At 43.6% G+C, this 25,849-nt stretch overlaps 1 protein-coding gene across 3 annotated transcripts in view; it reads left to right on the top strand.

Moving 5' to 3' along the window:
• foxp4 (forkhead box P4) overlaps positions 1-25,849 on the top strand; it is a 94,218-nt gene that overhangs the window by 16,321 nt on the left and 52,048 nt on the right. For all 3 annotated transcript variants that reach the window (XM_035946814.2, XM_055010633.1, XM_023267225.3), the window contains exon 2: positions 16,478-16,657. In XM_035946814.2, the coding sequence (XP_035802707.2) occupies positions 16,487-16,657 (171 nt within the window). In that variant the 5' untranslated portion in view covers positions 16,478-16,486. The remainder of the gene's footprint in view (positions 1-16,477; positions 16,658-25,849) is intronic.

The following is a 25,849-nucleotide window of genomic DNA, read 5'->3' as shown; positions in this document are numbered from 1 at the left end:
GGTATCTCAGCATATTAAAAGTTACAGCTAGAGATACTGTATTGTCCGAAAGCTGTGTCTGAGTATGTGTGTCTAATTGAAACAGGCCACGATGTGCATATTGGCAAGCAGATGAATTAGGTATTATTAGAACGGGATTTTAAAGCTCACCCTGTGGCTACATGGGTTGTTTGGCTTATTGAGCTTATCTCGGCCTCGTTATCCATCAGAATTGGTCGTTGATAGCTGATAGGAGCGGCAGATAGGTGACTTCTTAATACAGCTAATGCTGATACCCGTCTCTGATAACGTTTGTCTGCATACCTGTTGTATATGTGCATTTTGTGCAGTGTCTTTAGGCATACCTTAACCCCCATTCTACACATTTCACTTCATGGAAAGAGGTTAAAAGTTCACCAAAAAGTGCAGAGGTCTCAAGTGTGTGTCTCTCTGTGCTTGTGCGTAGCAGTCTGGGACACATGCTGTTTTAATAGTCGCTGTGCTGACGTTACTGCAGAGGCCAAGAAGCCACCGTTAAAAAGACAGGATTTGGAAAAAAGAGCGAGAAAAGGCCTCATCTGTTTGCATTAAACAGTGGAAGAACTGACCAGTGAAGGAGCAAATGAGCGGCAGACGGCTAAAAGATATCTGCTTTTCTGGCTATGACCCTTGCCTCAGCTTTTCTTCCCTCATTCTCTTCACCCAAGATTACTCAACAAACACCTTTTATTTTATAGCTCCTTTTCATCGCAATTATTTAACTTTGATTATTAGCATTTGCTTTTGTCAGACCGTTTTTTAAAACATAGACACAATCTAAAATTAGAGTAACCCATGTGGATATGATGAGGCACGAAAATGGTGAGCTGGCAAGCTGGCAGATTTTTTCTTTTTATTTACTCTTGAGCATGATTCCTTACGGTTTATTCTGACCAGTCTGCCTGTCATCTGCACCATCAGGTTATTTTCTGAATCAGATGCTCCTGATTTGAGAATTAATTAGGCAGTGCAGTGGCGTCAGGGCTGGGATTTTGGGTTTGTTCGCTAGCTATTTTAGTAGCTAATTACTGAGGGGGAGAGTGTTAATTGGAATTCTCTTAGATAATGTGAACTCCTCTTCCCCTTTTCTCCCCCGCCTCCACTAGACTTTAATAGAAAACCACAGCGCTTAATAGACTCTCCCTCTCAGTCTCTTTGTATTTTATTTTTTATTATTTTTTTATGCTTCTGACAGGAGCACAGCTGATGTACCTGTAATATTTATGGTCACGCTGCTTCTGTGCATGCGTGTAGTGTACTCTGTGGTGTATGCTGTTCTCCCAAGAAGTGACATATAGAGTAGTAATCCTCTCAGACTTCAACAGGATATTGATTCCTTCTCTCTCACTGACTAGCACAGTGTTAGATTTCACATGGCACGGAATGACAGAGACACAGAGCTCAGTGACATATCACATAGACCTGTAAGCTAAATAAGCAAAGGACAGGAGAATATATATTTAAAAGAAAAGGGGACTAGATTAAGATCATCACAAAGTGCTATCAATGCAGATTGTATATAAATTCATGAGAAAAAAAAATGAATTTTGATCAAATCTTTTTAAAGGCTCAATTTATTTATTTATGTAGTTTTTGCTTAACTTTTGTTGCACTGGTAAAGAACAAAACTTGCATTCTGACAGATTTTTTTCCATAGCCTAGGGGGTTAAAATGCAAATTCAATGCTGCATAAGTAGGAAGATATAAACATAAAAAAGAGATTTTAATTTTAAAGAATGTTTGAAAAGAAACAATACTTGCATTTGGGTGTTGTTATAATTGGAGCGAATGGCTGACTAGATAAACAGACTTGCTGCTGGTGTAGGAGCACACACTTGGGGGTCTTTTCATATCTGTGTTCTGTTTAAAAATTAAACTCCTAACCAGCATTAAGCAGCGAAGGGGGGAAAAAATTAATATACAGTGAGAGAAGACTAATCAGAGATCTGTGGTTTCATTGTAATTCTTCCTTCGTGCTAAACTGTGACAAAAACATTATTTAACATCTTTACCTCCGCTTCAGCCACTCAGAAAGTCGGCGCACACACAGAAGACCTTACAGTATTTTAATATCACTGCTTATATATTCTAATCCTGACACCACTTGAAATATAATTCTTTCCCCTGTTTTAAATCATGGATGTGAAATTGCATTAAGGCAGGAGTGTGTGGGCATAAAAGCAGGGATGTTAAATGGACATATGAATGCAGGGGTGAATCCTAACCTATTAAGTACTTTCCTTATTATTTCTGAAAGTGGAGCGTGATAATTAGTTTGGTAGAAATCCTATAGTGGGGTGGAGGTATGGGTCTCAATAGTTGAGCCAAATTAATTTCTTCTGTCACCTTGAGCATACGTTCCTCTTAATAGGTTTAATTTATTTCACGGTGATTATCTTTTTTTTTAACCACTTGACTGATGCGCGTATTCACCACAAAATCCACTTCAGCCTCCTGCACATGAATGGTATAGTCATACCTAAATATGATATATCTGCACAGCGTCATTACTGCCTGGCTGCTGAGTCTGTGTGATCTGAGAGATGGCACTGTGCCGTTTTCCCAGGGGTCCCTGCTGCTGCAGCCCAGTTGTCATGTGATCCATGTGTCTGGCTAAGAGCTCAGTTTTTCTCAGGAGTCACTCCAAGTCTTTTTAGTCCTAAAAGTTAACAATCATTCTTGATGTTAAATCCATCAGAAACCTCCATGTGCCACGAGGTCGCTTTAATAATCTCCCCTGTGTATGAGTGTGTATGTGTGTGTATGTGTGTGTGTGTGTGTGTGTGCTGAGGTTAGGGTGGGTCATGGGAAAGTGGCATACCTGAGCGGATTAGAATGATCCCTGGGACACTTTCCGTGGGACACACTCACATACTAATTACGTGTAAATTCAAGTGAATGGCCATTTTGCAACATCTCCCACACCCCAGGCTTATTTTTTATCGAAAAGAACCTAAGTCACTGCAGGATGAGCGAACCTTGAGAGTATGCCTGTGCACGTGTGTGTGTTTGTGTCGAGCCCCACCCCAGTGTGTACGGTTGGTTTTTGATCTCTCAGAGATCACTCTAGTTGCCCTGTCTGGTTTCAACTTACACTGGTAAATTACACCCAATCACTGAAATTACATCCTATGGACTCCCTCTTTCTCTCTTTCTTTCTGTGTGTGTGTGTGTGTGTGTGTGTGTGTGTGTGTGTGTGTGTCTTGATTGTTGACGTCATCTCACAGAGCTGTGCTCGATGTCACGTTTGATTAGGGTGAATGAAGTCCAACTGTTTTTGTGTTTTCGTCATTTAGGGGAAGTAAAATGGAAATGCAGCTGTTTTGTGTGTGTGTATGCGTGTGTGTGTGTGTCTGTGTGTGTGTCTGTGTGTGTGCGTGTGTGTGTGTATGCGTGTGTGTGTGTGTGTGTGTGTGTGTGTGTGTGTGCATGCGTGCGCGCGTGTTGGAGGAAATTGCTTTGTGGTGTGTGGCAGTGAGTGCGTAAGACTGGTTGTCAGCTGGTAAGCAGTGAAGGCACAGCGCATAGAGAAGCTGATGCACAAGTCTCAGTTTTCATACGAGCAGCTACAGTAAGGCAGGCTTGATGGGACAAAACTCAGATGGAGGAGCTGTAGTCTGCCAATTAGTGCACCAGATGTCAGTTATTGTTGGACTAGGATTATGGCAATAACTGCAATTGGCCAACGGTTATGAGCGTGTGTGCGTGTGTGTAAGTGAACTAACTCCGCTGTGATAGATTTTAAACAATCTTCTTTTGGGACTTGCTTCTTTTTTATTACTTCTCTGGCACCTGCAGTGTTTTTCTGAATTCTGTCTCCCTTCTTTCTCTCTTTCTGTGTAGTTTTTCAGCATTTTGGAAATGTAAACACTTCTAAAATACATCCAGATGTTACCAGCTGTGCTCCGCCACCACAAACACTGGGCAGGCAGTGTGTGTGCGTGTGCGCCTCAAAGACTCCTTTCTCTACTATTCACTCTCAGACAGACAAAATGATTGCCTGATTTTGTCGTATATCTGCGTCTTTGTCTGCGTAGAAGCAGGTTTTCTAATATGGTGTGTGTGTGTATGTGTGTGTGCTGAATAAGACTATAGTAGCTGTTGAAAGATGCTGCGGGCTAACACTGGCTGAATTAAGGGCTCTATGAAGTGCAGAAAAGTCAGAACTGATGCAGTGTGACAAAGACAGCGATTTCATAAACACGTTGACCTTACGTACATCCCATTATGTCTCTCTCAGTCCCCTCCCATTTTGCTCTGACTCACACACACACACAAACTCGCATAAAGCAAGAGTAGCATTTTTATGTAAAAGCTCCGTTTAGATTTGTCATTACAAGAGATTGAACTGAGTTCAACTGCTCTATGTGGACAAAGATGAGAAGGTCTAATTGTGAAGTGAATTGTGTTAATGTTTGTTTGCAAACTGCCCTTTGCTTCATGCAGACACACAATGACACACTCTCACAGACACACAATTACCTGTTTGCAGATTGCTAATTAGTAGATGTCCTTAACTTAATACTAGTATATTATTACTGGTATTGTTCTCTCTTCACATATGCTCCCATACACAACAGGTGAATGTTTAAATGTCAGTCTCATGCTATTGCAGATGCTTCAGAATGCTGTATATTGCATGTGTGTGTGTCTCTGTGTGTATTTGTTTATGCGCCATGGTCATGCTGAAACCTTGCTCCTTGGGGAGTAATTACAGAAGAGCTTTCTGGCCGTTTTCTCTCATTAGTGTGAATATGGAGAGAAATCGTAGAATCTCAGTTAGCACGACTACACACAAAACACACACACACAGGTTGTGTATTAACCACAAGTCCACACGTGCACGGCGCTGAGGCTGATGCCATGACTTTAGTCTGGAGGTACATGGTGCGCTTCTTTGCCCGCAAGTCTATTTCAGCCATCGCTTCTCTGTGCACATTCACGCTGTGTTTGCATGTGTTTCTCTTATTCTGCAGTATCTGGCCTGTGTGTCGCTCTGTCCTTCAATTCAAACTGCAGGTTGTTTGTTTGGGTTTGCCCTTGCAAACACACCATTAGGCCTGCCCTCTGCACTCAGGACTATTCCTGGCTCTGGCCTCAGTTTAGCTCAGGCCTGCTGCCTGGCTCACTGGAGGTCCCTGCAGGCAAACCTCAGTCCTACCAGAATCCAGGAAGATCCGAACCACAGCGCACCGCCCAGCCACCACAGTGAAACTCTAGCCGCTTCAACCAGGCTCGCCCCACAGCGAGCCTTAAATGTCAGCTGGAGGGCTTAAACGTTTGTTTCCTGCAGCGCGTCTTCACTGCTTGATAGTCAACCCAGTCATGATGCAGCAAGTCTGTCTTTTCTGCAAACAAACAGGAATGGACAAGAACAAGGAATAGGCCCTAGTCTTTGTGACTAACACTCAGCCAATGAAGAGGGATTTAGGAATGAAAGATGAAAAGTGAAGAAAAGTAAGAGAGAGTGAGAGGCAGCAGAGGAAGAAAGAAAACAACAAAGGTGGTTAGGACAAAAGCAGTATTGTATCACTGAAATGACTTGTGAGTTGAAAGCCTTAAAAGTCCTCCCCTGAGCCAGGTCATAAAGCCCAGAGACAGGCTTGGCAGGCCAGGCTAGAGCCAGACAGGCCTGGCAGTCGAGCCCGGAGAGCTTCCAGTAACAGGGGATGTAAAAATCAATTTGCCGTGAAAAAGGTAAACAATCGGAAATGACAAATATGCAGGTTCTTTCCATCGTTCTTTTTTCATCTTATGTTATTTTCAGTGTTATTACAGAAGACAAATGCAGGAGAATGACTAGTCCGGAGTCATGTGGTGAGGGATCCCGGCAACGTTCATGGGGAGGGTGAAGGAGAGGAACATTTTTCCCCCATTTTCACTATCTGAAGCAGTCAATTTGACTTTGGCTGCTAGTAGCTGAAATACACAAACTCTCTATTAGCAGGGATGTTGTGAACGCACATGAGGACAAGTCAGCTGTCCTGATTAAATAGGTGGAGGTCGATACAACCATGTGGAGGGAGAAACGATTGAGGGATTGGGAGATGACACAGAGCGAGAGAGGGAGGGGGGTGAATCCTTGGGGGCCTGTTTGGTAGTTAGGGGCCCTTGGGGGCCCCGACGGAGACCTCCATTAGTGGAACGATCTGAGCTTGGGGGAGCTGGTACTGTGGTGGGCCTTTGAGGCATGGGCCAGTCTGTTTAGCAGTAGTTTGTCTGCATTGCTCATAACATTGATCCGCTGTTGAACTGCAGCCGTAGGAAAGCTCTTTGCTGCTGAATAGGCCGAGCAGCGGAGTATTGATAAGGCAGAGTGGACCAGTGGAGAGCCCTGCACCCTGTTGGTCATTTGGTTAAGACAGACAGATCTCGTTCGATACATACACCCCACGGCTGCCTTATGGCATGTTAAATCGGGCTGTGTATGCGCTTGCTTGAGTGCAATCGCACATCTATACGTGCATGTGTGTACGATTAGTGTCTTATAGAATGTAATCCTCTTTGCTTTCTCCACTTGTCTTCCTTGCATGAACAGATCTGCTGTGACTGGCTGGGAACAAAATGAAAGGGAGAAAAAGAACAAGTGAGAAAACAAACATGTTTCCCAGGCCCCAATTAGCCCACTTTTATTGCCCCTAGATATACCCCCCTTCTTCACTCTCTGCAGTCGGCTTACACAAAAATGCTTCATATCATTGAAAGTGCTTAAACATCTGCAACAAAAACTGTGGCAAGAGAACATACAGACAGAAAAAAGAGACAAGATGAGGGGGGACAAATGCCACTGCTTTGCCCATCAGTGCGCCTTCTTAAATCAGAGAAAGACACATTAACAGGGATTCTATTAAACAAGTGTATGTATGTGCTACCATCTCTTTGCGTCCGCGTGTGTCTGCACTGTAGGATATGTGTGTTTTGTGGTTGTTGTGTTTGTACAACATCAGTTGCCGAATGCTCACAAGCAAAACAGTTTGAATCCTCTGTGCAGAAGCCATCAATTCTTAATGAGATAATGACATGCTAGCATACTCGCAGCAGCAGCTCTGTTTACAGATGAAGACAAACCACAAACAAGACACAGACATACTCAACCCTCTAACTTTCCTCCCTATACATTTTCTTTTCACTATTTTTTCCCTCTTCTCTGGCTCTGACTTTGTGCGTCGGCCAAAACCTTGGAAGAATAACAGGTGGGGGACATCTTGATGGTGTTTGTGTGTGCGTGTGGGTGTGCACGGTGTGTGTCAGTCTGATAGACATGCACATACGCAGTAATGAGACAGGCTCTATAACGTGGCTGCAGACCAGATTCCCTAATAAGAGAAGAATGTTGTCCATGGCATCCAGCGTTTTCCACTGGAATCACACATTCATCCAGCCTGTTTCCTGCCCCGGGGTCTTCCTCTCGGCATGAACAGATGAGGAGAGGGAACCCTCTGTCTCCCTGTCCTGCTCCCCTCTCCTCCCATTGTCCCCGTCCCCTCCCTTGCCACATCCTTTTTCTCATCCATTTCATCACTTTTTCTCTCCTCTCTGTCACTGAGGGTCAGTCAGTGTGGGCTATCAGAGCTCTGTCTTTTCTTTCTCTCTGCTGGATTGTGCTAGTCTGCTTCTGGAGTGACACAAGCACATGACTCACAAAGTGAGTCAGACCAATTCAGGCTTATTGCTGAGGAAATGGTGGTGGATTAGGAGGAAAGGTGTCTTTCTCGGACTGGTACAGGAAAACACACACACACACACATAGAGGCACACACAGCTGAGTAAGAAAAAACCCAACTGTGGTTCACTGAATCTTTGTATTAATGGAATTCTTAGTCTAGCTGTAGAGCAACTTTAAACAAACCAAGACAGAAGTTTAAAAATTCACATTCAAATACTTTAACCTTGAAATCTCCCCTTGCCAAGGCACCAGCTCCCTCTTTTTTTCATCTGTTAAATGTTTGAGTGTTTGATAGTTTGAGGTCTATAGCAGAACCCGCCCGGGAATTAATGTCATTCATATGCCCTGCGGAAATTACTTTTGAAATGCATATAATCTAAAACATGCAAATGAGGCTGACTTTGTGCACCCTGTTTAATATGAATTATCATTTTGTGAATACCTATTATTACTGCGTACATTTCTCCAATTATATTGTTCTTTTTTTGTCACTTTTGCATACGGACGCACATGTGCACATCAGGAACACCAGAAACGAGCGCGTGCACATGCTTGGTCACATGCATGCAGGCACACACACTCTCACACACACACACACACACACACACACACACACACACACACGTCGCAGAATGTCTTTGTGATGGGTGTATTTTAATGAGCAGTAATAAGGATGGTAATGACCCAGTCCACTTCTCTCTCTCTCTCTGTCTTTGTTGCTCTCTCCCTCTATCTCTCTGCCTCTCTTGCCCACTGCCTGGCACACAGCTGTTAGTTTACATAAAGCCAATGAGAAGAGTTCATTTAAAGCAAAAAAGAAAGGAAAAAAAAGACATGTAGCTGCCTTTCGCAGATTCTGCACAAATTTACCACTCCAAAAGTCCTTAAACAGCAAATGAAAATAAAAAGGCAGGAAATACAAGTGTTGCTCATCCAATTTTCATTAGCTGACTGAAATATTGATGTGTTTTAAAAGTGAACAGTGCATGTTTAGTTTGTCTCTTCCTTTTCTGTTTCTGGTGAAAGAGCACTGTTATTAATGTCCTTGTCCAAGAGGCAGACATTTTTTTGCTCTTTTCTCCTAAATTGAATTGAAGGCATCCCTTTTTCAAACGAATTACTCTATTAATTTATTTATACTGTGCCATAAATTATTCTATTAATATTAGCATGTTCCAAATTAGTATGACTTCTCTCAATGTTCCTTCTACTTCTATTAATTAGCATGCTTGTCACTATAACAAAGATTTTTCTTTCTCTGATAAATTATAAAGGAGACATTTTTTAATACAATGAGAACTGCCTGAGAAATTATTAATATTTTAGTTGTGGCCTGTAAGACAAAAGTAAGGAGAAAAGAGCAAGAAGAACAGAAAACTAATAATAACATGGAATACATTATAGACTGTCATTGGTATGCAACAGTGTTGATTTTTATTTTGCTTTTCTGAAAGAAAAAAGAAAAAAAAAACCATGAATGTTGGCGTGTGTATGCACACCCATACTGAATGCTCAGGGATATCATCTTGTTTTAGCACTTTTGGATAGGATGTGAGTTAATTACCTCTGTAACAGCCTGGACCAAGTTCAAAAGTACTAAAATTCAATTAATTTGAGAACTGGACATGCTATCATTTTCTCTGCATGTCTCCTTTAAAGTCTGGTCTGTTTTTACTGTGGACTTATTCAATTATATTTGATTAAACTCGCTCTGATCCAATCTATTAATTAACTAGGAAATGCAAAGTGCCAGACTTGAAAGCCGATGTATAAAATTATATCATGTCCACTTTGATATTTATTTATTTATATTTCTCACACCACTATTTTTGAAATCCATTGTAACCCTTTATTATTGTAAGTTGCTTTTGCCCATTTTCAGGTAATATTAAATCTGTTCACTCTATCTCCCTTGTAATGCAAATTTCGATCATAAATGGAATTATGTCTCACCTAAAGGCAACTACAACACATTTACCTTTTCAAAAAATACACTTCCCCTCTCTTTTTCTGCTACGCTTCAGTCTTTTCACGCAATAAAATATAAATTGTCCTGTGTAATTAGAATTAAGAACTTTGGAATTTATTCACTGAAGGTGGAGGATATCAGCATCATGAACGCACCACTTTCTTGTTAGAAAGGCAGGGTTCTCTAAGTATTACTTGAAGGAAATTTCGCTTTTTGACATGCACCTGCACAGACACGCACACACATTTGCTCTAGCAGATTTAAAAAAAATACTCAAGAGTGAAATTGTGTTTGCGTGCGTGCATTTATGAATTCTTGCACTGAGGGTCGAACAGGTCACACTCGCCACACACTGCTCACACGTCACATCTGTTGCTCAAATACGAAAATTAAATCTCAATGTACTTAAGTCTCAGTTTACTCATCTATTTCACCATCATGCCACGTGTCCATTTCCCCACTGACACCTGTTCATCTGTATTCCTCAAAATTTCTCTTCTTCTCTCTCTCTCTCTCTGTGTGTGTGTGTGTGTGTGTGTGTGTGTGTGTGTGTGTGTGTGTGTGTGTGTGTGTGTGTGTGTGTGTGTGTGTGTGTCTGTCTCTCCCCCTCCCTGCCACCCTCCCACCCCCCGTCACAGTGAAGGTCATTCTAATAAAGTGCTCTCATAGGACAGAGCTGCTAATTGCTCCGCGACGCTTTAGCTGGTTTCAGATCCAAATAAAGGCACATCGCCTTTTTCAAAAGCTCCTCTCCTTCTTACCCTGCATTCCTCCACCCCCCCTGTTCACCTCTGTTCCACCATGTTAAATACAATCTGAGTAATATCCGTGTGGACTGTCATAGCCTGACCTCAGCCTCCATTACCTCTCAGGACAGAGGGGAGAGATGAAGGTGAAAGCTGGGATTTTTCACCTTCATGATCACAGGATGATTTCCAACTGGCAATCGGGTGCACGTACACGCACGCGCCTGAAGCTTTGCCTCTTTAGGAATGTACAACCCGTGATTTTAGGCCCAGATAAATGAGGTGTGCATGAGGTCCGCTCCTTCTACAAATATTTGTGTGTGCGGTGTGTGTGCATTTGTGTGTATCTTTGTGTCTACCTCCAGTATTTTGAACAGACAGCAGTCTGCAAGCTGGTAAATCACTTACTGCACTCTAAAGGAAGGGTCGAGGTGAAGGCAGGAGTGTATGTTTGCCCCGGTCATACACACATACGGAGCGATCTCATCGGTGCGGAATGTGCTGTGTGTTTACCTATGGCTCCAGAACCCACCTGACCAAGGGAGGCTAATCTTTATGGGCTCTGTAAACAGGGACTTTGTCTTCAGAGAACTGCAGGCGGGTGAACAGACACCCAATTCGCACATGCATGTGCACACAGACATACACGGCAGAGAAGAGATGTTTGAAGCATATATGGTAGGGCACATACTGTACAGCAGTACACAGAAAAACAAAGCACACATGCACGTGCAACCACACACTAATAATATGCTCAGTCAAACTAAACGCCATATGGCAGACAGTCCTGCAGAAGTATAGGACTCCCCATGTTTACATAGCGGGGGATTTTCTTATCATCTGCACTCTGAGTCCCTCTCTTCTTCTCCCCACTCCCCTACAAAAGCACTGGCTTCTTCATTAGCCAGCTGCACAGCACACTGGAGGTCAGACTACAGGCCAGTGCTGCTAGCTTCTCTCTCTGGGTTGATGATGCTCTTTGAAGCCAGCCAGCCAGCCAGCCAGCCAGTAGTAGATATTGGCCCACATCTGACTGACTATCTGTCTGTGGGATAATGGAGTTCACCTGTTAGCACTGGAGCAGGGCCAGGGCAGCCGTAGACATCTAGCATTAGCCTCTTCGCTGTTAGCCAACCTGTTAGCCCTGGACAGCAGCCAAAGTAGCCTGGAGCGGTGCTGTTAGCTGCTATAGCTTTAGCTCAGTGTGGAAGTCTACCTGGCTGCTCTGGAGTGTAATCCTGCCACAAATCTGACTAGCACGTAGCAACAGCCAGCTGCAGAGGAAACAACCAAACTTGGACCGGGAAATGATGGAAAAAGAATTTGTGCAGAATTTTTTTGTGTGCGCGCTTATGTGAGGGTGTTTGCGTCTTACTTCTTCAGCTTTCCTCTGACCTCATTCTCTTTTATTGAAGTGAATACACGTCAGCTCAGAAATGCCACGCAGATATCCCTCCTATCCTTCTTCTCCTTCTCCCGTCTGTAATTCTTCTAAAGGCACATCACAGAAGATTGCTGATGATGACTGAAAAAAATAAAAATACAGTAGATATTGGTAATTTATATTAATGTGTGTGTTTTAAAAGACTGGATAACATAGATTTAGGTCATTTTCCATTTATTTCACACAAAAAGATCGAACATATCAAACTTACTAATGTTAAACTAAAAAATCTATTTTAATCTTAGCAGTTAATTTTCAAAATTATAGTCTTGCGTATTTAAAAAAACATCAATAATCAAAAGTAGAAAGACAAAAAAAGTAGTGAACCGGAGTCGCGGTGCTGGACTGTGCCTCAAAATCCTACAAAATTCATGAACTTTCTGACAGTAGTTCAGTTTATTTATTTAGATAAGATAAGATATCCTCATTATTTAAATAGTTTATTATCTACTTGCATGAAAAGGTAAAGAAGAAAGTGCTCTAGTAGCTGAACTTCTCTGAAAACACCCCGTTCTCTCCAACAGTCACTGCTGCACTATCATTATTGGAATATTATTGACAGAACCCATATTTACCTTTTACCTTTGTACACTTGACACTACAAAATACTTCACCGTAAGAGTCCTTTTTTCTTTTCCCGGTGCTTCTGGTTGTGTTTCTCCAAAGAAAGAATTAATGGAGACATGAGCCCAAGATCTGGTAGTTGGGTTTGTTCTGGGGTTTGGGGTTAAATCAGATTCCCTCAGGGCTTGTGTCTCAGTTTATTTATTGGAGGACTCTTTGCCAGCTTGCTGAGTGAGAGTGTAAGAATATGGGTGTGTATGTGTTTACTAAATCATGATCCGTCTTTGTATGTCAGTGTTCATGTCCCTGTCAAAGCAGAGATATATAGAAGAGCTAAGAGTCTTTGTGAAGCTTTTGAGCAACAAATCCTGAGCTGCTCCACTGACAGTAAATAGGACACTTTGTGGACACAATGACAGCAACCACAATGAATGTTTTTAGTTCATGACTGTCAATTATAATGAAATAAAGCCCCTTTGGGTGTAACAGTTAACACAATATTGTACGATTCCACAGAGCCATTCAGTGTCAGCAGAGGCTCCTCTAAATTCTGCTTCCTGATTACAAAACAGGTTCGAGCTCCTGTTCCTCAGATATTCTGTCTCCGGAAGAGTGTTTCTCTTGCTCACAAATATTGATTGAACTATCAGAGATCATAGAAATAACCTATGTGGGTTCTATTTCAGGGTGAAAACTTTAATGTTTTCCAGGGTTGAACCTGCCACTAGTTACCAGGCATAACCAGAGGGAGAAAGACAGCATGCAGAGAGCAGGAGAGATAATTCAAGAGTCAGATGAAAGCAGATAGATGATGGAGTGTAGCTACTGGTACAGACATTTTTTCCCTTACCCCCTCCCTCCTCCACTCACTCTCCCTCCCACCCTTATTCCCTCAGTTCTTTGCCTAATAAGCAGCGTTCCTGTGAGCTGATGCAAGGCGGAGGAAACAGAACAGGCGTTCTGGGACTGCCGGAAATATTCCCACATGAGGCATAACATGATAAAGACTTATTATCTCACTAAGCTGCTGTAAACACAGATGCACACATAAATACACGCTGTACACAATTCTCTGCCTCTCTCACACAAACACGCATACACAGAAAGATTTAGCAGAAAGCGAACATGGTCATGGCTTTTCTGACGAGTAGTGACCAGGAGGAATCTGACAGAGCCAATCCCCCGGACAAAGCCTGAGAGTCAGCCGTGGCGAGCCAGCTCACTGGGCATTTGGCTCGGCTTGTTTGAACTCCGCACACCCAGAGCAGTGGGAAGGTACAGGGAGAGCAGAGTTCTGATTATTATTAGTGCTAAATTTTCGGGAACATCTAAACGAGCTGCGTGTTGGAACAGGACTCATCCCAACTCCTCTTCACTCATCAATCACAGCAGACACACACATAAACACGTGCACCCTGCGTTTGCATTGAGCTAATCCATTACAGTACAAAGGTAGGTGTCAGCCTCTTAGGCAAACACACACACACACACACACTCACACACACACACACACGTATATACCAGAGTCATCAGAAACATGTCGAGTCCTATTTCCCTTCTTCTCTTCTCCATCCCAATTAAAAGGCAAAGGAGGCCTTTTATTTCCCTCTCTTCCAAACACATTCTTTATCTCTCTGATCTGCGCTCCTCCTTCCCTCACTCGGTCCCCTCGGGGTAGTGGGAATGTCTCTCCCCACACACTCTCAGGTCAGGGGTTCAGCCGGAGAGGGTCTGAGCATGTATAGAGATTGAGGGAGCGAGAAAAAGACACACAGAAAGAGCGAGTAGCGGGTTGAGGCAGGCCTCTGCACGGGCTGCTCCTCTTCGCTGCCAGAAACACTTAAACTTAAAGCAGCGTGTGTGTGCATGTGTGTGTGTGTGTGTGTATCATAACCCTAATCAGAGACTTCAGGGTAGATTTATGCCCCTGCCTTTTCCCCGACCTCCATTACACCAGCTTATATACACCCATTACAGGATATGACAGAGTACACACCCTTTAGACGGGCATACCACCACACTGCCTGTGTGTGTGAAAGAGAGGGCATGCGCTCATGTCTTTACACACTCCCCACTTTCCCATTAGGTCCTTGTCCACCTGCAAGCTCAATCTCTCTGTCTGTCTTTATCTCTCTTCCCCTCATTGCTAATAAGGTCAATGAGAAAGAGTAAGAAGCAGATGGGCGTACAGTACATTACAGTATAGTGCGGGCTCGATAGCAGGCCAGTGATTCATGCTTAGTGAAATGTGTGATGATGTGAGGAGTTTCTACTGCGGCGCAAAGTCAGTGGACTGTGCAGCGAGATCTGTTGATCACTCAGCACTATGCCTTGCTTCATAATATTACCTCAGGGAGTAGTTTGACCTAGCGGGGGTCTGGACGAAGGTGGGAGGAGGGAGAATGAAGGAGGGAGAGAGAAAGAGAGAGCGTTGAGAAGAGGAGTGAGGTTGGAGATTAAGTGACTAGCTTTAAATGTCACAATAACGCTCTATTTCTCACTCTTAACTTCACAGGCGGATGGGTGCCAGGAGGGAGACATGGGGAGAGTCAATGGGGAGGAAAAATACTGCAGTGTGATTTGTGTTTTTTCAAATGCCGCTGCTTGTTAGGGAGAAGACTTGAAATCTGTCTGCAAACTCCTGTTACATTAAAAGCAGTCACCACACAGATGCCCACGTTCCTTCAGCATTTCCAGTGTTATCCCAAAACAGTGGTAGTGAAAAGATGTGTCACAAATGGCAGAAAATATAGTACCAGGTATCTCAACACTTTGGAAAGTGTAACCAACCTACCCAAAAGACTGGACACCACTTTAGTGAGAAAATACATTTTTATGATTTGAGTGAAGTGACCTTTTAACGAGCGCTCCCACCATCCCATCCACCTGCACACACACACACACACACACACACACACACACTAACATGCTCAGGTCCCTGTCCCTCTGCAAGCATCTGGCAGCATTCCATTAACAAAGCTACCAGCGATCTCTCACACCCTCACCTGCTGTCAGAGTCTCAGAGAAGAAGAAAAAAACGTGCACACACACATACACACTCCGGCACACACGCACAGGTTCACACACTCTTGCCTCAGAGGAAAAGAAAAGTTAGATTCTCTCATGAAATGGCTTTTATTGTTTCCCAGAAGGCATAAGTTGTACGCCTCTGAAAAACACACACACGCACACACAGTCGCACACAGACGGCAGGTAGAAATGCCTCGATGGCGTTTTGTGTACCCACTCCGGGTTGCTGAAATAAAAGCAGTAGAACTTTCCCCTTTAAAACTATGCGCTTGTGTGTGTTAATTTCTAAAACTGGATGAGGCAGAAAGACGAGATTGAGCTTGTCATTAGGAGTTCACAGCCTGCGTGCTTGTGTGAAGGTTTGTTTTGTTTTGTATTAGCCGCCTTGTGTGTGTTCTGTGCGCCGATGTGTGCGTCTCTGTGTCTCCTCTCTCCCACGCTCGGGCTCCTAACGATGGCAAATGCGCCTGTGTGTTTGCGAGGGGTTGTTTCTCAAAAACAACAACACATCCAGGAACGGCTCGTTTTGTCAGGTTTTGTGGAAGGAACACGCTCTAATTAGAGAGGCCCTCTGAAGGTGCATCAAACAGATCTTTCTCAAAGACCAACCTGCTCATGGCTCACACACAGCGCACACATGCCACCTCTGATTATTGGAGAAATGTGTGTGTTATTTAACTGCATAGCAGAGTATTAACAGCCTTGTCAGTTTAGATTTGCTGCACATGTGATCCTAATCCATGTGTACGCTCCTAGACGCACATCTACATGACGACCAAAAAAGTGTCTGCTTTAGGTGTTGCTTTGTAGCCTCTCGGGCATGTTTGTGTGTGGGTGGTTCATGACCAAAAGCCCTTTTAACAAAGTATACGTGCACACACACGAGTGCACGCAAACACACACTATTCAATTCTCTATCTCTCCGTTTGTTTACTTTAGTTTGCTGCCTTGTTTGTTCAATCAGATGGGAACAGGCTTTCCGCTCAAACTGCCCAGGTCACTTTTGTTCAATATGTGTTTCTGCTTCTCCCCCCTGTCAGGTGCCAGTGATGATGGTGGAATCAGCTTCGGAGACCATTCGAACAACGCCGTCCAACCAGAACGGAGTCAGCAGCCTCAGCAGCCAATCAGATGGAGGGGGAGGTAGAGAGGGTGGGTCCAATGGAGACACCAATGGAGAGATCAGCCCAGTTGACTTACTGCACCTGCAACAGCAACAGGTGTGTGTATGTGTGTGCATCTGTGGCACGTATGTGGATGTTTCTGCACCTTATTTGTGCTTCTGTGTGCATGCCATGCATACACTTGAAATTATGTTCACATATCTACCTGTGTATATATTCTCGTGAGACTTGTTTCGCAACACCCCCCACTTGTGCAACTCATGATATGTACAGTACGTTGTCTAGAACAGCATGTGCACACCAGGCCATTACGTAATGTACAGATGTGACAACACTTAGTTGGCCAGACTCTGGTAATTGTCAGCTTTGCATGTTCAAGCAGTGAAGTGCTCTGACAGGTTGGCTCGTCAGTGCTTTAATTATCCACTGTTCATAATGTGCCAACTAATTCCACTGGGACATAGTTCACCATAATAATTCATACACGTGAGGCTCCCACTGATATATTGTTACATGATCCTGGCTAAAAAAAAACAGGAAGATCTACCTGCCATATATAAGTGCTGCTTAGGTGAAATGAACCAGTTACACCTTCTTAAAATGGCATGTACACACTCTATATAGGACCTGGATGTTCAACGTAATGTGTGTGTGTGTGTGTGTGTGTGTGTGTGTGTGTGTGTGTGTGTGTGTGTGTGTGTGTGTGTGTGTGTGTGTGTGTGTGTGTGTGTGTGTGTGCGTGTGTGTGTGTGCGTGTGTGTGTCACAGTTGTGGAAGTGAAATTCAGTTTTATTTTTTCACTCATCCATGAAGTGGTGTTTGTGTGTGTCTGACACATCAGCATGTAGTGTCTGCAGTTATGCTATTTGTCTCCTGTGTGTCAGTCCTTCCCCCAGCCCTCCACACACATATACACACACATATACACACACATAGACACACTGGCCACTATGTAATAGGGAGTTTTTCCCGGAACTTCTTGGAACAAATTGTGCATTTTATTTCTCATTCCCCCCTAAATCCATATAACTGTCTACTGATTACTCTCTGAAGGACCTTCAGTACACACAGAGCATTTCAATTTGTTTTTTTGTCCAGATGTTTCTACATTAGTCATTTGTCCATAACCGCACAAAAATGTTCACTGAGTGTTGCCATCAAATGATGGAAACTTGCTGATTCATGTTTCTCAGTCACTGATGTGGCATTTGCTGCAGCTGATGAAGTGATTAAGAGAGATAACAGACATTTACTCATTTTTTTTCTCCTCGTATTCTTTTTTTAAGCATGTTCAAGCATATAGGAAATATTTATACCGCTTTCGCTCTCTCTCGTTTTGTGTGTCCGCACATCACAGAGGGTCACTGTGAGTTCTGGGCTCTCCGACACCAGCTGAGTTTCTAGTTGGGGAAACCCAGGGGGAAAAAATCAGGGTTTCCTCCCTGCTTCTAAAATTATTCCCCCCTAATTATAATGATGGAGCCTTAGGTGAATGAAGAACACTTGAAGCCCTTCACTCCTGTCGCGCCCTCCCTCCTCCTTCCCCTGACTGCATCCTCACCCTGCTTCCTCAGCAACCTTCAGTCGAGAACTCACACACACACACACACACACACACACACACACACACACACACACACACACACACACACACACACAACCGTGCACAAATGCACACGCTTAAACATCAAACCTGTGGCTCCTACAAAGCAGGTCTTTATTCTCTCGGACGTGTCCACGCTTTCTATGTTTTTGCACCTGTGTGTGTGTATATAGGTATGTGTGTGTGTGTGTGTGTGTGTGTGGACCCTGGTATTTCCTCTCTTGAGCGGGTTACCAACCACAAACATAGCTCCCTCTCTCTTTCCATCTTTTTCTCTTCCTCTCTCTCACTGTACTTTCTTTTCCCCTCTGTCTGCTGTGGACCATGAAAGACAAGCACAACCTTTCCTCCAGATCCTGACACTCACCCCGCAAAAAATGTTACATCCACATATGTGGCTGTAAATCCACACTCATTTTTTTTGAATCATTTCTTCATTAAGAGCTTTTTGTTCAACTCAGTTTACACAGACTGAACTTTATGTGTGTTCTTCCTGATATTATTTCTCTTGAGTCATTTTTTGCCTAATGGTTTGTGGCTATATTACTGTAAATTGAAATGGTTACACATGTTACACTGGTTACACTTTTTCATATTTTTACTCCTTTTTTTAATTTAAAGTTACCGATTCTTGACTTCTACTGTATGTATTTTCTCTGCAAATACACACGTCTTACCGTAGATGACGCTCAGTGTGTAGGACTTTAAGTGTGCTTATAATGGTATTAAGTATGAGAATCATCTCTACCATGTCATTTCATTCCCACAAGACACACACAAACACTTAAATGCATGCGTCTCCCTGTCAGCCCTGCTCAGAATTACCAGCCTCATTCACCTCTCTGTTCCTCCAAGTCGTTCCCCCACTTCCTGGATAAGATCGGAGTGCTGTTATTTGGTTGCTCAGACACCACAGCCAGCTGATTTTCTGTCTTTCTTTCTTTCTTTTCTCTTTCTTGCTCATTTTTTCTTCTTTTCCATCACTATCATTAAAAAGACCAGCAATCTATCTACATTTATTTAAAATGTAAACCCTTGAAAAGGTAATTTGTGTTAAATGCAGAGGAGTAGAGGTGTTTTTTTTTCATTTTCATGTCATGCGTTAAGTTTCATGCAGAGCAGTTTTTATGATTAAAAGAGAGCACGTAACAGCTGTTTCTTTTTTATTATTACAACTGCCACACTAATAACTAACAATGCTTGTTTATCACACTGACTATTACTATTCATGTGAAATAGCCTTCTTTTCTTAGAGTTTTTAACAAAGTTTTTAGAGAAAATTTCAATCTGCATGTATTTTTTTCTCTCTCTATAGGTCTTTTAATTTTCATCCCTTATTCCATCAGACTTCTTGCTTATTATGGTATGGGTGCAGTAGTACTGGGTGGCCATAAAAGGCTGTATTTTTAGCCTGTACCACCACCTGAATGTCTTGGATATACCTCCTCCTCCTCCTCCTCCTCTTCTTGTGCCTTTCTCCTCTTTCTCCTCCATGCTTGAGTCTCTCACCTGAAGGTGTAGTGCAGACCAGTGTTTGTGCTTAAACACCATGCCAGTGCTCGGTGGAGCAGAAAAGACACACCGACACACTCACACACACAGAGCTCCTGACAGCGCGGTGTTGTCAGAACACAAAGCCGTCTTTTCCTTGGGCCCCTTGGGAACCTGAGAGAAATCACAGTCATCTTCAACCATCAAACCCCTAAACCGGCCTCTCTCTGTCTTCTGTGCCCCTCTCTCTCTCTCTTTCCATCTTTCTCTGGTTTCTTTTCTGTTTCTGTGCGACAGATAGATAGATAGATAGTTAGGTAGATGGATGGATGGATGGATAGATAGATAGATGATGGATGGATGGATGGATGGATGGATGGATGGATGGATGGATGAATGGATGGTCAGTGGCAAAATGAGGGATCTGGTGAGATGGGACAACCAGTCAGAGGGAATGGAGGTAAAAGGACGGGCAAAGAGGGGTGGGGTAGTGGAGGAGGGCATTTGTGGGTTGGAAAGAAGAAATGGAGGGATGAGGGAGGGGTGTAATGCTGAGACGTGTCAGAAAAGGGCGCCTGGGCCTCCCTGTGGAATGTGGCCTGTCTGCCTCCCCAGAAAGAACAGAGCAGGAAAGAGGGAAGAGAGGGAAGAAAGTGAAGAGGGGGCGAAGACCAGTTTTTGCCCCATCATCGAGGGGAGAGATGAAGGGAGGGAGGGAGGGGAGGGAGAAACAATGAGCAGAGTGAGAGAGGAAGGAGAGGTGGAAAAGTGAGAGTGCAGTGGAGAGTGTATGGCACTTTGTTGAGGTGCCGGGTGTGGACATGAAATGATGCATAGCAGAGGAGAAATGTAAGCAGGATAAATCCTAACAAACCTCAGAGTGTGTGTGTGTGTGTGTGTGTGTGGCTGGGCGGAGGGTGCTCTGACGAGAACCAGGTGTCTTCAATTCTCTCCTTTTCTTAAAGTCTCTCCTACCACCCCCCTTTCCTTTTTTTTTCTTTTACAGATGTGAGTCCACACTATAAACGCTGCCACTCCCCCTCTTCTCGTCTGTTCTCACCCATTTCTGTCTCCTCCTTTTTCTTCACCATCAATTAATCGCTTCTTGTGATCCAGCAGCTACAGTAGTAGTAGTAGTAGCAGCAGCAGCTGGTGATGATGGGAAGAGAAGAGAGGAAAGTAGCAGGGAGAGGGGAAAGAGAGCGAAATGGTGGCAAAAAGGTGCCGTTTCCTCTTGGGAGTGCCACTCATCGGGCGGCTAAGCCAGCCAGAGAGGAGTTTTTCCCCTCCTCTTCACTGTCTTTCTCTCTCTCTGTGCCTTAACTCACTCTTACAAGCAAATAGAAAGTGAGAGGCAGACTGGGGCAGTGGTCTGCCATCTCCAGGGCTTTAAAAGGAACATTGGTTGAGAAAAAGGCAGTATTAGAAATTGGTTTGGAGCTTCGATCCCCACTCCCATTTGTCATGTTCTATTTTTTCCTCAGTGCTTCCCTCGTTTTTGCTCTCTCATGAGTCCACACACATCCTAGCAATCTTTGTTTCTCTGCCTCACTCACTCACACACACACACACACACACACACACAGGCAGTTACATGCACACAGCTCATGTGAGTTAATGAAGGGTGTAATTAAGGAGCCACAGTGATGACTGGAGATCAGGGGGAACCGATACAGATCTCAGATATACACAAACACTGATGAAAGATAGCTGTTTTGTGTGTACGCGCATGTGCGAGAGTGTGCATTCGGGTTTGATGCTGGGAGTGCTTTGCAGACAGATGTATGAGGCTGGTGTATGCGTGTGTACGTTAGCAGATGATGAAAGATGCTGGATGATTCAGATAACGTATGGCTTCCTGTTAGATTAGCTCGAGTCCATAATTATGGCCTGTGTGGATGGAGGTGGGGAGGTTTTGAGGCATATGTGATTCTCTAGCTTTGGCTGCATGGCTTTGCTAAATTATGGGAGGTGAATGTTGGTCACTGGGACAGTTATGTCTTGTTTGACCTCCGGCTCTCCACTGAGTTCACTTTCAGGTCAGGAGTGCAGAGGAGATGGAGGTGAAGGGGTTGGCAAGAGAAGAGGAGGAGGAGGTGAAGGGGAAAGAGATTTTTAGAGACATTTTCTTAGTTGTTACTTTGCTGGAATGCAATTAAAAAGTGTTTTTTTTGCATCTGTGTGATAGTTTCTATCCCATGTGTGCATTTTTCTGTCTGTATGTTGGCACACATGCATAGTCCCTGTGTGAGTGTCTGCATGTGTCCGTCCGTCGTGTGTGCCGGCCAGTAAATCAGGCCCAGGCCTCTCTCTGAGTGCTGTCACCTCCTAAAAGCTTTCCCTCGGACTGGGACGGGCCTTCCTCTTTATGTGTGAGGTCAGTATAGTTCACAGGTCACCAGAGGTCATGCTGAGACATAGGAGGGGCAAGTAGGGTTGCCTAGCATCACAGAACACCCACTGCTGTTACCGCAGCCATACAAAGAGGCCTATAGAATACCAACTTCCTCTAGGAGTCTTAAAAACACTAGTAGCTCCCTTTATCTCTCCTCTTTGACTTTTACTCCCTTTTCCCCTTGCCATGTCGATCTCTCCACACATGAATCTGTTTGTATCAATCAATAAAGGCTGTTACGTGGTACTTCATGGTCAATTTTTAAGTTAGACGCATCAAAATTGTGGGAGATTTGAGGCATTTATAGTCTTTAACTGATACATTTTCAATTTTTTACACTTCAGACAAGTAAATAAACACACCTGCACACACAAATCTCAGTGGTGTGTAATGACTTTCGCATGACTCCCCCCTCCTCATATTTCTCATTCAGTGATTTTTCGCACATTGAGACCTAATTCTGAGATGCTGAGATGTTGTATTTATGAGCGCCTGTAAAACCTTTTTTACTACTTTTTCCAGCCAGGCCATTGAATAGTGGAGAATCCACAAAGTGAGCGTTGGAAAGCAGATTATTGCTCTCACTGCTGATGTCCATTCAGTTCCACTCTATGACCTCGATATGCATGTTCATTCTCTAATAACAGAGGCACGATCAGCCATAGTTTGACACATTTCTGAAATCATAGCTGAAATATACATCAGAATTTTCACTTTGACTCGACTAAAACTGTAAAATCTATTAAATAATGTTATTTATAGTCTGAAGTACTCCACAGCAGTATGCTGCAGGACTACAAGTGTGTGTGGATAAAGAGTGGATGGACAGTAGACATGGTCCAGCAGGCGAGATCAGCCAGCATGGACACAGTCACGGTTGGTTGATCTAGTCAGCCAAGAGGCTCAGAGACAAGAATAGACAAGATACCAACAGAAGAAGACATGAAGACGTGTGTGTGTGCGCATGTGTGTGTTTGTCCCGTCTCTGTTGTGGAGACTGACTTACACACACACATACCTGTGCACCTGAAGGGGTTAGGCTGGGATTGGTTGCCATGGGAGTGTTTGGAAGCACGTAGGCCCGGCTGTGCTCTCAGGTAAATAACACACACATACACACTTACCCATGAGCCGCGACGGACACTCCTCGTGAAGAATTTTCTGTTTTCGAAGGGTGAAAAAGTCGATTGTTGACTTTTAGTCCTCAAAGGTATCACCGTGGCGACTGAGGCCTTTTTAAGAGGTCAAGGGTCACCGAGCAAAGCTGAATGACCTCATTACTATTACTGGTCAGCGACAGCGGGCTGTGACTCTCTGTGTGTGTGTGTTCACATTGGTCATAGTCTAATGCTTTCTCCATCAAATACCAGCAACTGTAATTGGTTTTAATTGACGTGTGCTCAGATGTCCTGTTTCGGGGTTCATTAGGGGCAAGACACTCACAAGAAAGCATTAGTTTACAACCCCCCACCCATCCACACAGGTCACACAGAATCCCCCCATCCTCTGCCTGGAGTCCTCTCTACTCTTTAAGTCCTCACTCCTTCATTCCTCTGCTCCGGGCTCGCAGGACTAGATGGACACAGAGAGGGGAACAAGAGAATGTAAAGAGTAAAGACAAAATGTGCAACGCTTGCAAGGCTGCTAGGCAAGCAGTTACCCTGGAAACAGTTGAGAGCCCGGGATGCACACAATGAACATGCACATATACACACCACACACACAAAAGCTGCAGAGGCCTAAAGTGTTGCTAATTAGCTAGTCTGCGCTGGTTCTTTGTGTGAGCCATTTTAAAGGAGAGATTAGAGTCAACAGGGAGGAGGAGAGGAATGTAGCTCCTCTCTTTCTCTTGTTTGCCTTCTTCTTGAGCTCAGGAACCGTGCATGGCGGCCTTTTTTCACCTGATAGGCAGAATGCATTTGTGGTCTTGTTAGTTGAGTTTTCCATAACTAAAAACATAGGAAAAGTAAGTACAGCAGTAAATATAGCGACGCTTCATTTGAGCTTGAGTAAAGAAGCATTCTGAATTATGAAAACTCGAGTAAATAATTAAAACTTACATAAACAAGTAACAACTTCTCTATTGCCAGCCAACTTTTAAAAATTTTTAGATTTTTGTATAGAAAAAAACTACTTACTGTACACTTAACTCACCGGTTTCATCGCTTTATAAAAAAAATCGTTGGGCAAGACAACCTCCATTTTAATGTTTTTATCTGCAGCAATTACTGGAAGAGACAATGAAGGTGAAAATTTCAACTAGGTGCTGGCTGAACCATACAACTATTTAGTTAGTGCAAGATGTAGTCAGTGAATTTGCTTTGTTGCTTTACTTTCAAATAAGTGGCTGTCAGACAACCCCTGTTAACAAAATCTTTTGTGAGGGAAAATTTCATTTATCGAGAAAAAATATCGAAATCAACAAAAATAAGACCTTGTCAAGAAAAAGAAAACAAATAGAGAATGGTACAGGCTTTTGTATTGTTGTACATATGGCTGTGTACATCTGGATGCACTGACCTCTTAACTAAATCATATAGTCCAGCACATGCACACACTTCCCCATTTCCCTTTTTTAGAGCACACCCCACCCCTGCTTCTCATTTGGGGAAGTTAAAGATTTTGTGCTTGTTTAGAAGTTGAACTTCTTGTACAGCAGCCACCCTTTGTTGTGCCTGCCCACTTCCGGTGTTTGTGTATGTGTGTGTGCGGTAAGGGTGGGTGTGAGGGTGTGTCTATCTCCATCTCCACAGCCACAACCAGGTGTAAAAACCCTCTGAACCAAAAACATGAAAGAGTTTTATTTCCATCGAAGCGGGCAGGCCGGCTAATACTTTTACAGGCCACTGACTAGGAGCGTGTTTTTCTGTTTAACCAATATGCGTCTGAGTGTGTACATTTGTCTTCGTGTGTGTATGTGTTTGTGTATGCATGTGCACATGGCAGACAGTCTCTGTTTATGTATGTATGTGTTTTCCCTCTGTCTCCTAAGCTGAGTCTTGGCAGTGTCTTGCATGTGTTATTAGTTTGCTTTTTTTGTGCTTTTTTTTTTTTGGTTATTAATAATAAGAGTTAAACGGTTTCCATATGTGAGGCCTGGTTGCCAGGCTAGTGCTATCCTCATCATGGGCTGGCCTCGCACGGTCTCCCCTCTCACAAGTCACTCTTGTTAAGGCAGGAGAAATGGCTTAAACTCTGGAGGGCACCCAACTTAGACCTAACACCTATGTGGCCTTGTCTTCCCAGGAGCATGACCAAACTACTTAACTGTCCTACCTTATGCAAGATGAGGGCTAAATATTACAAAGTACACTGTCCGTCTGCTGTGTGTGTGTGTGTATGTGTGTGTGTGTGTGTGTGTGTGTGTGTGTGTGTTTTCCTCTATGGGCTGGGTCTGTCTGGAGTGAGACCTTCCTCTCCTGCCAAACGAGCTGTGTTGAAAACCGCAGGGAAACTGCATATGTGTATATAATGTATGACGTGTATTTGTGTGTGTGTGTGTGTGTGTGTGTGTGTGTGTGTGTGTGTAAGGAAACTGCTGTAGAGCTATTTGCCATCAATTAGCCGCCTGGGCTGAGATGAGGCCTACAGTACAGACGGAGCTGCTTTTATATTCTCAGGAAGGGAGTTCCTCTTTCTTTCTGCCCCTGCTCACCTCATCATTATCTTTAATTGTCTATTTTTTGATGCCCTTTCCCTTCACTTAACAGAAAAAAGCTGAAAACATCTACTTAGGAAGCTGGTTGTTTTTTTTTTCCTACTTGTGAATTCAAGATGTGTGCGTATGATGATGAATTGT

This window comes from Amphiprion ocellaris, chromosome 5, assembly GCF_022539595.1.
Source record: "Amphiprion ocellaris isolate individual 3 ecotype Okinawa chromosome 5, ASM2253959v1, whole genome shotgun sequence".
Lineage (NCBI taxonomy): Eukaryota > Metazoa > Chordata > Actinopteri > Pomacentridae > Amphiprion > Amphiprion ocellaris.
The sequence above is the reverse complement of the archived record's forward strand: the minus strand, read 5'-3'. Positions and strand labels throughout refer to the sequence as shown.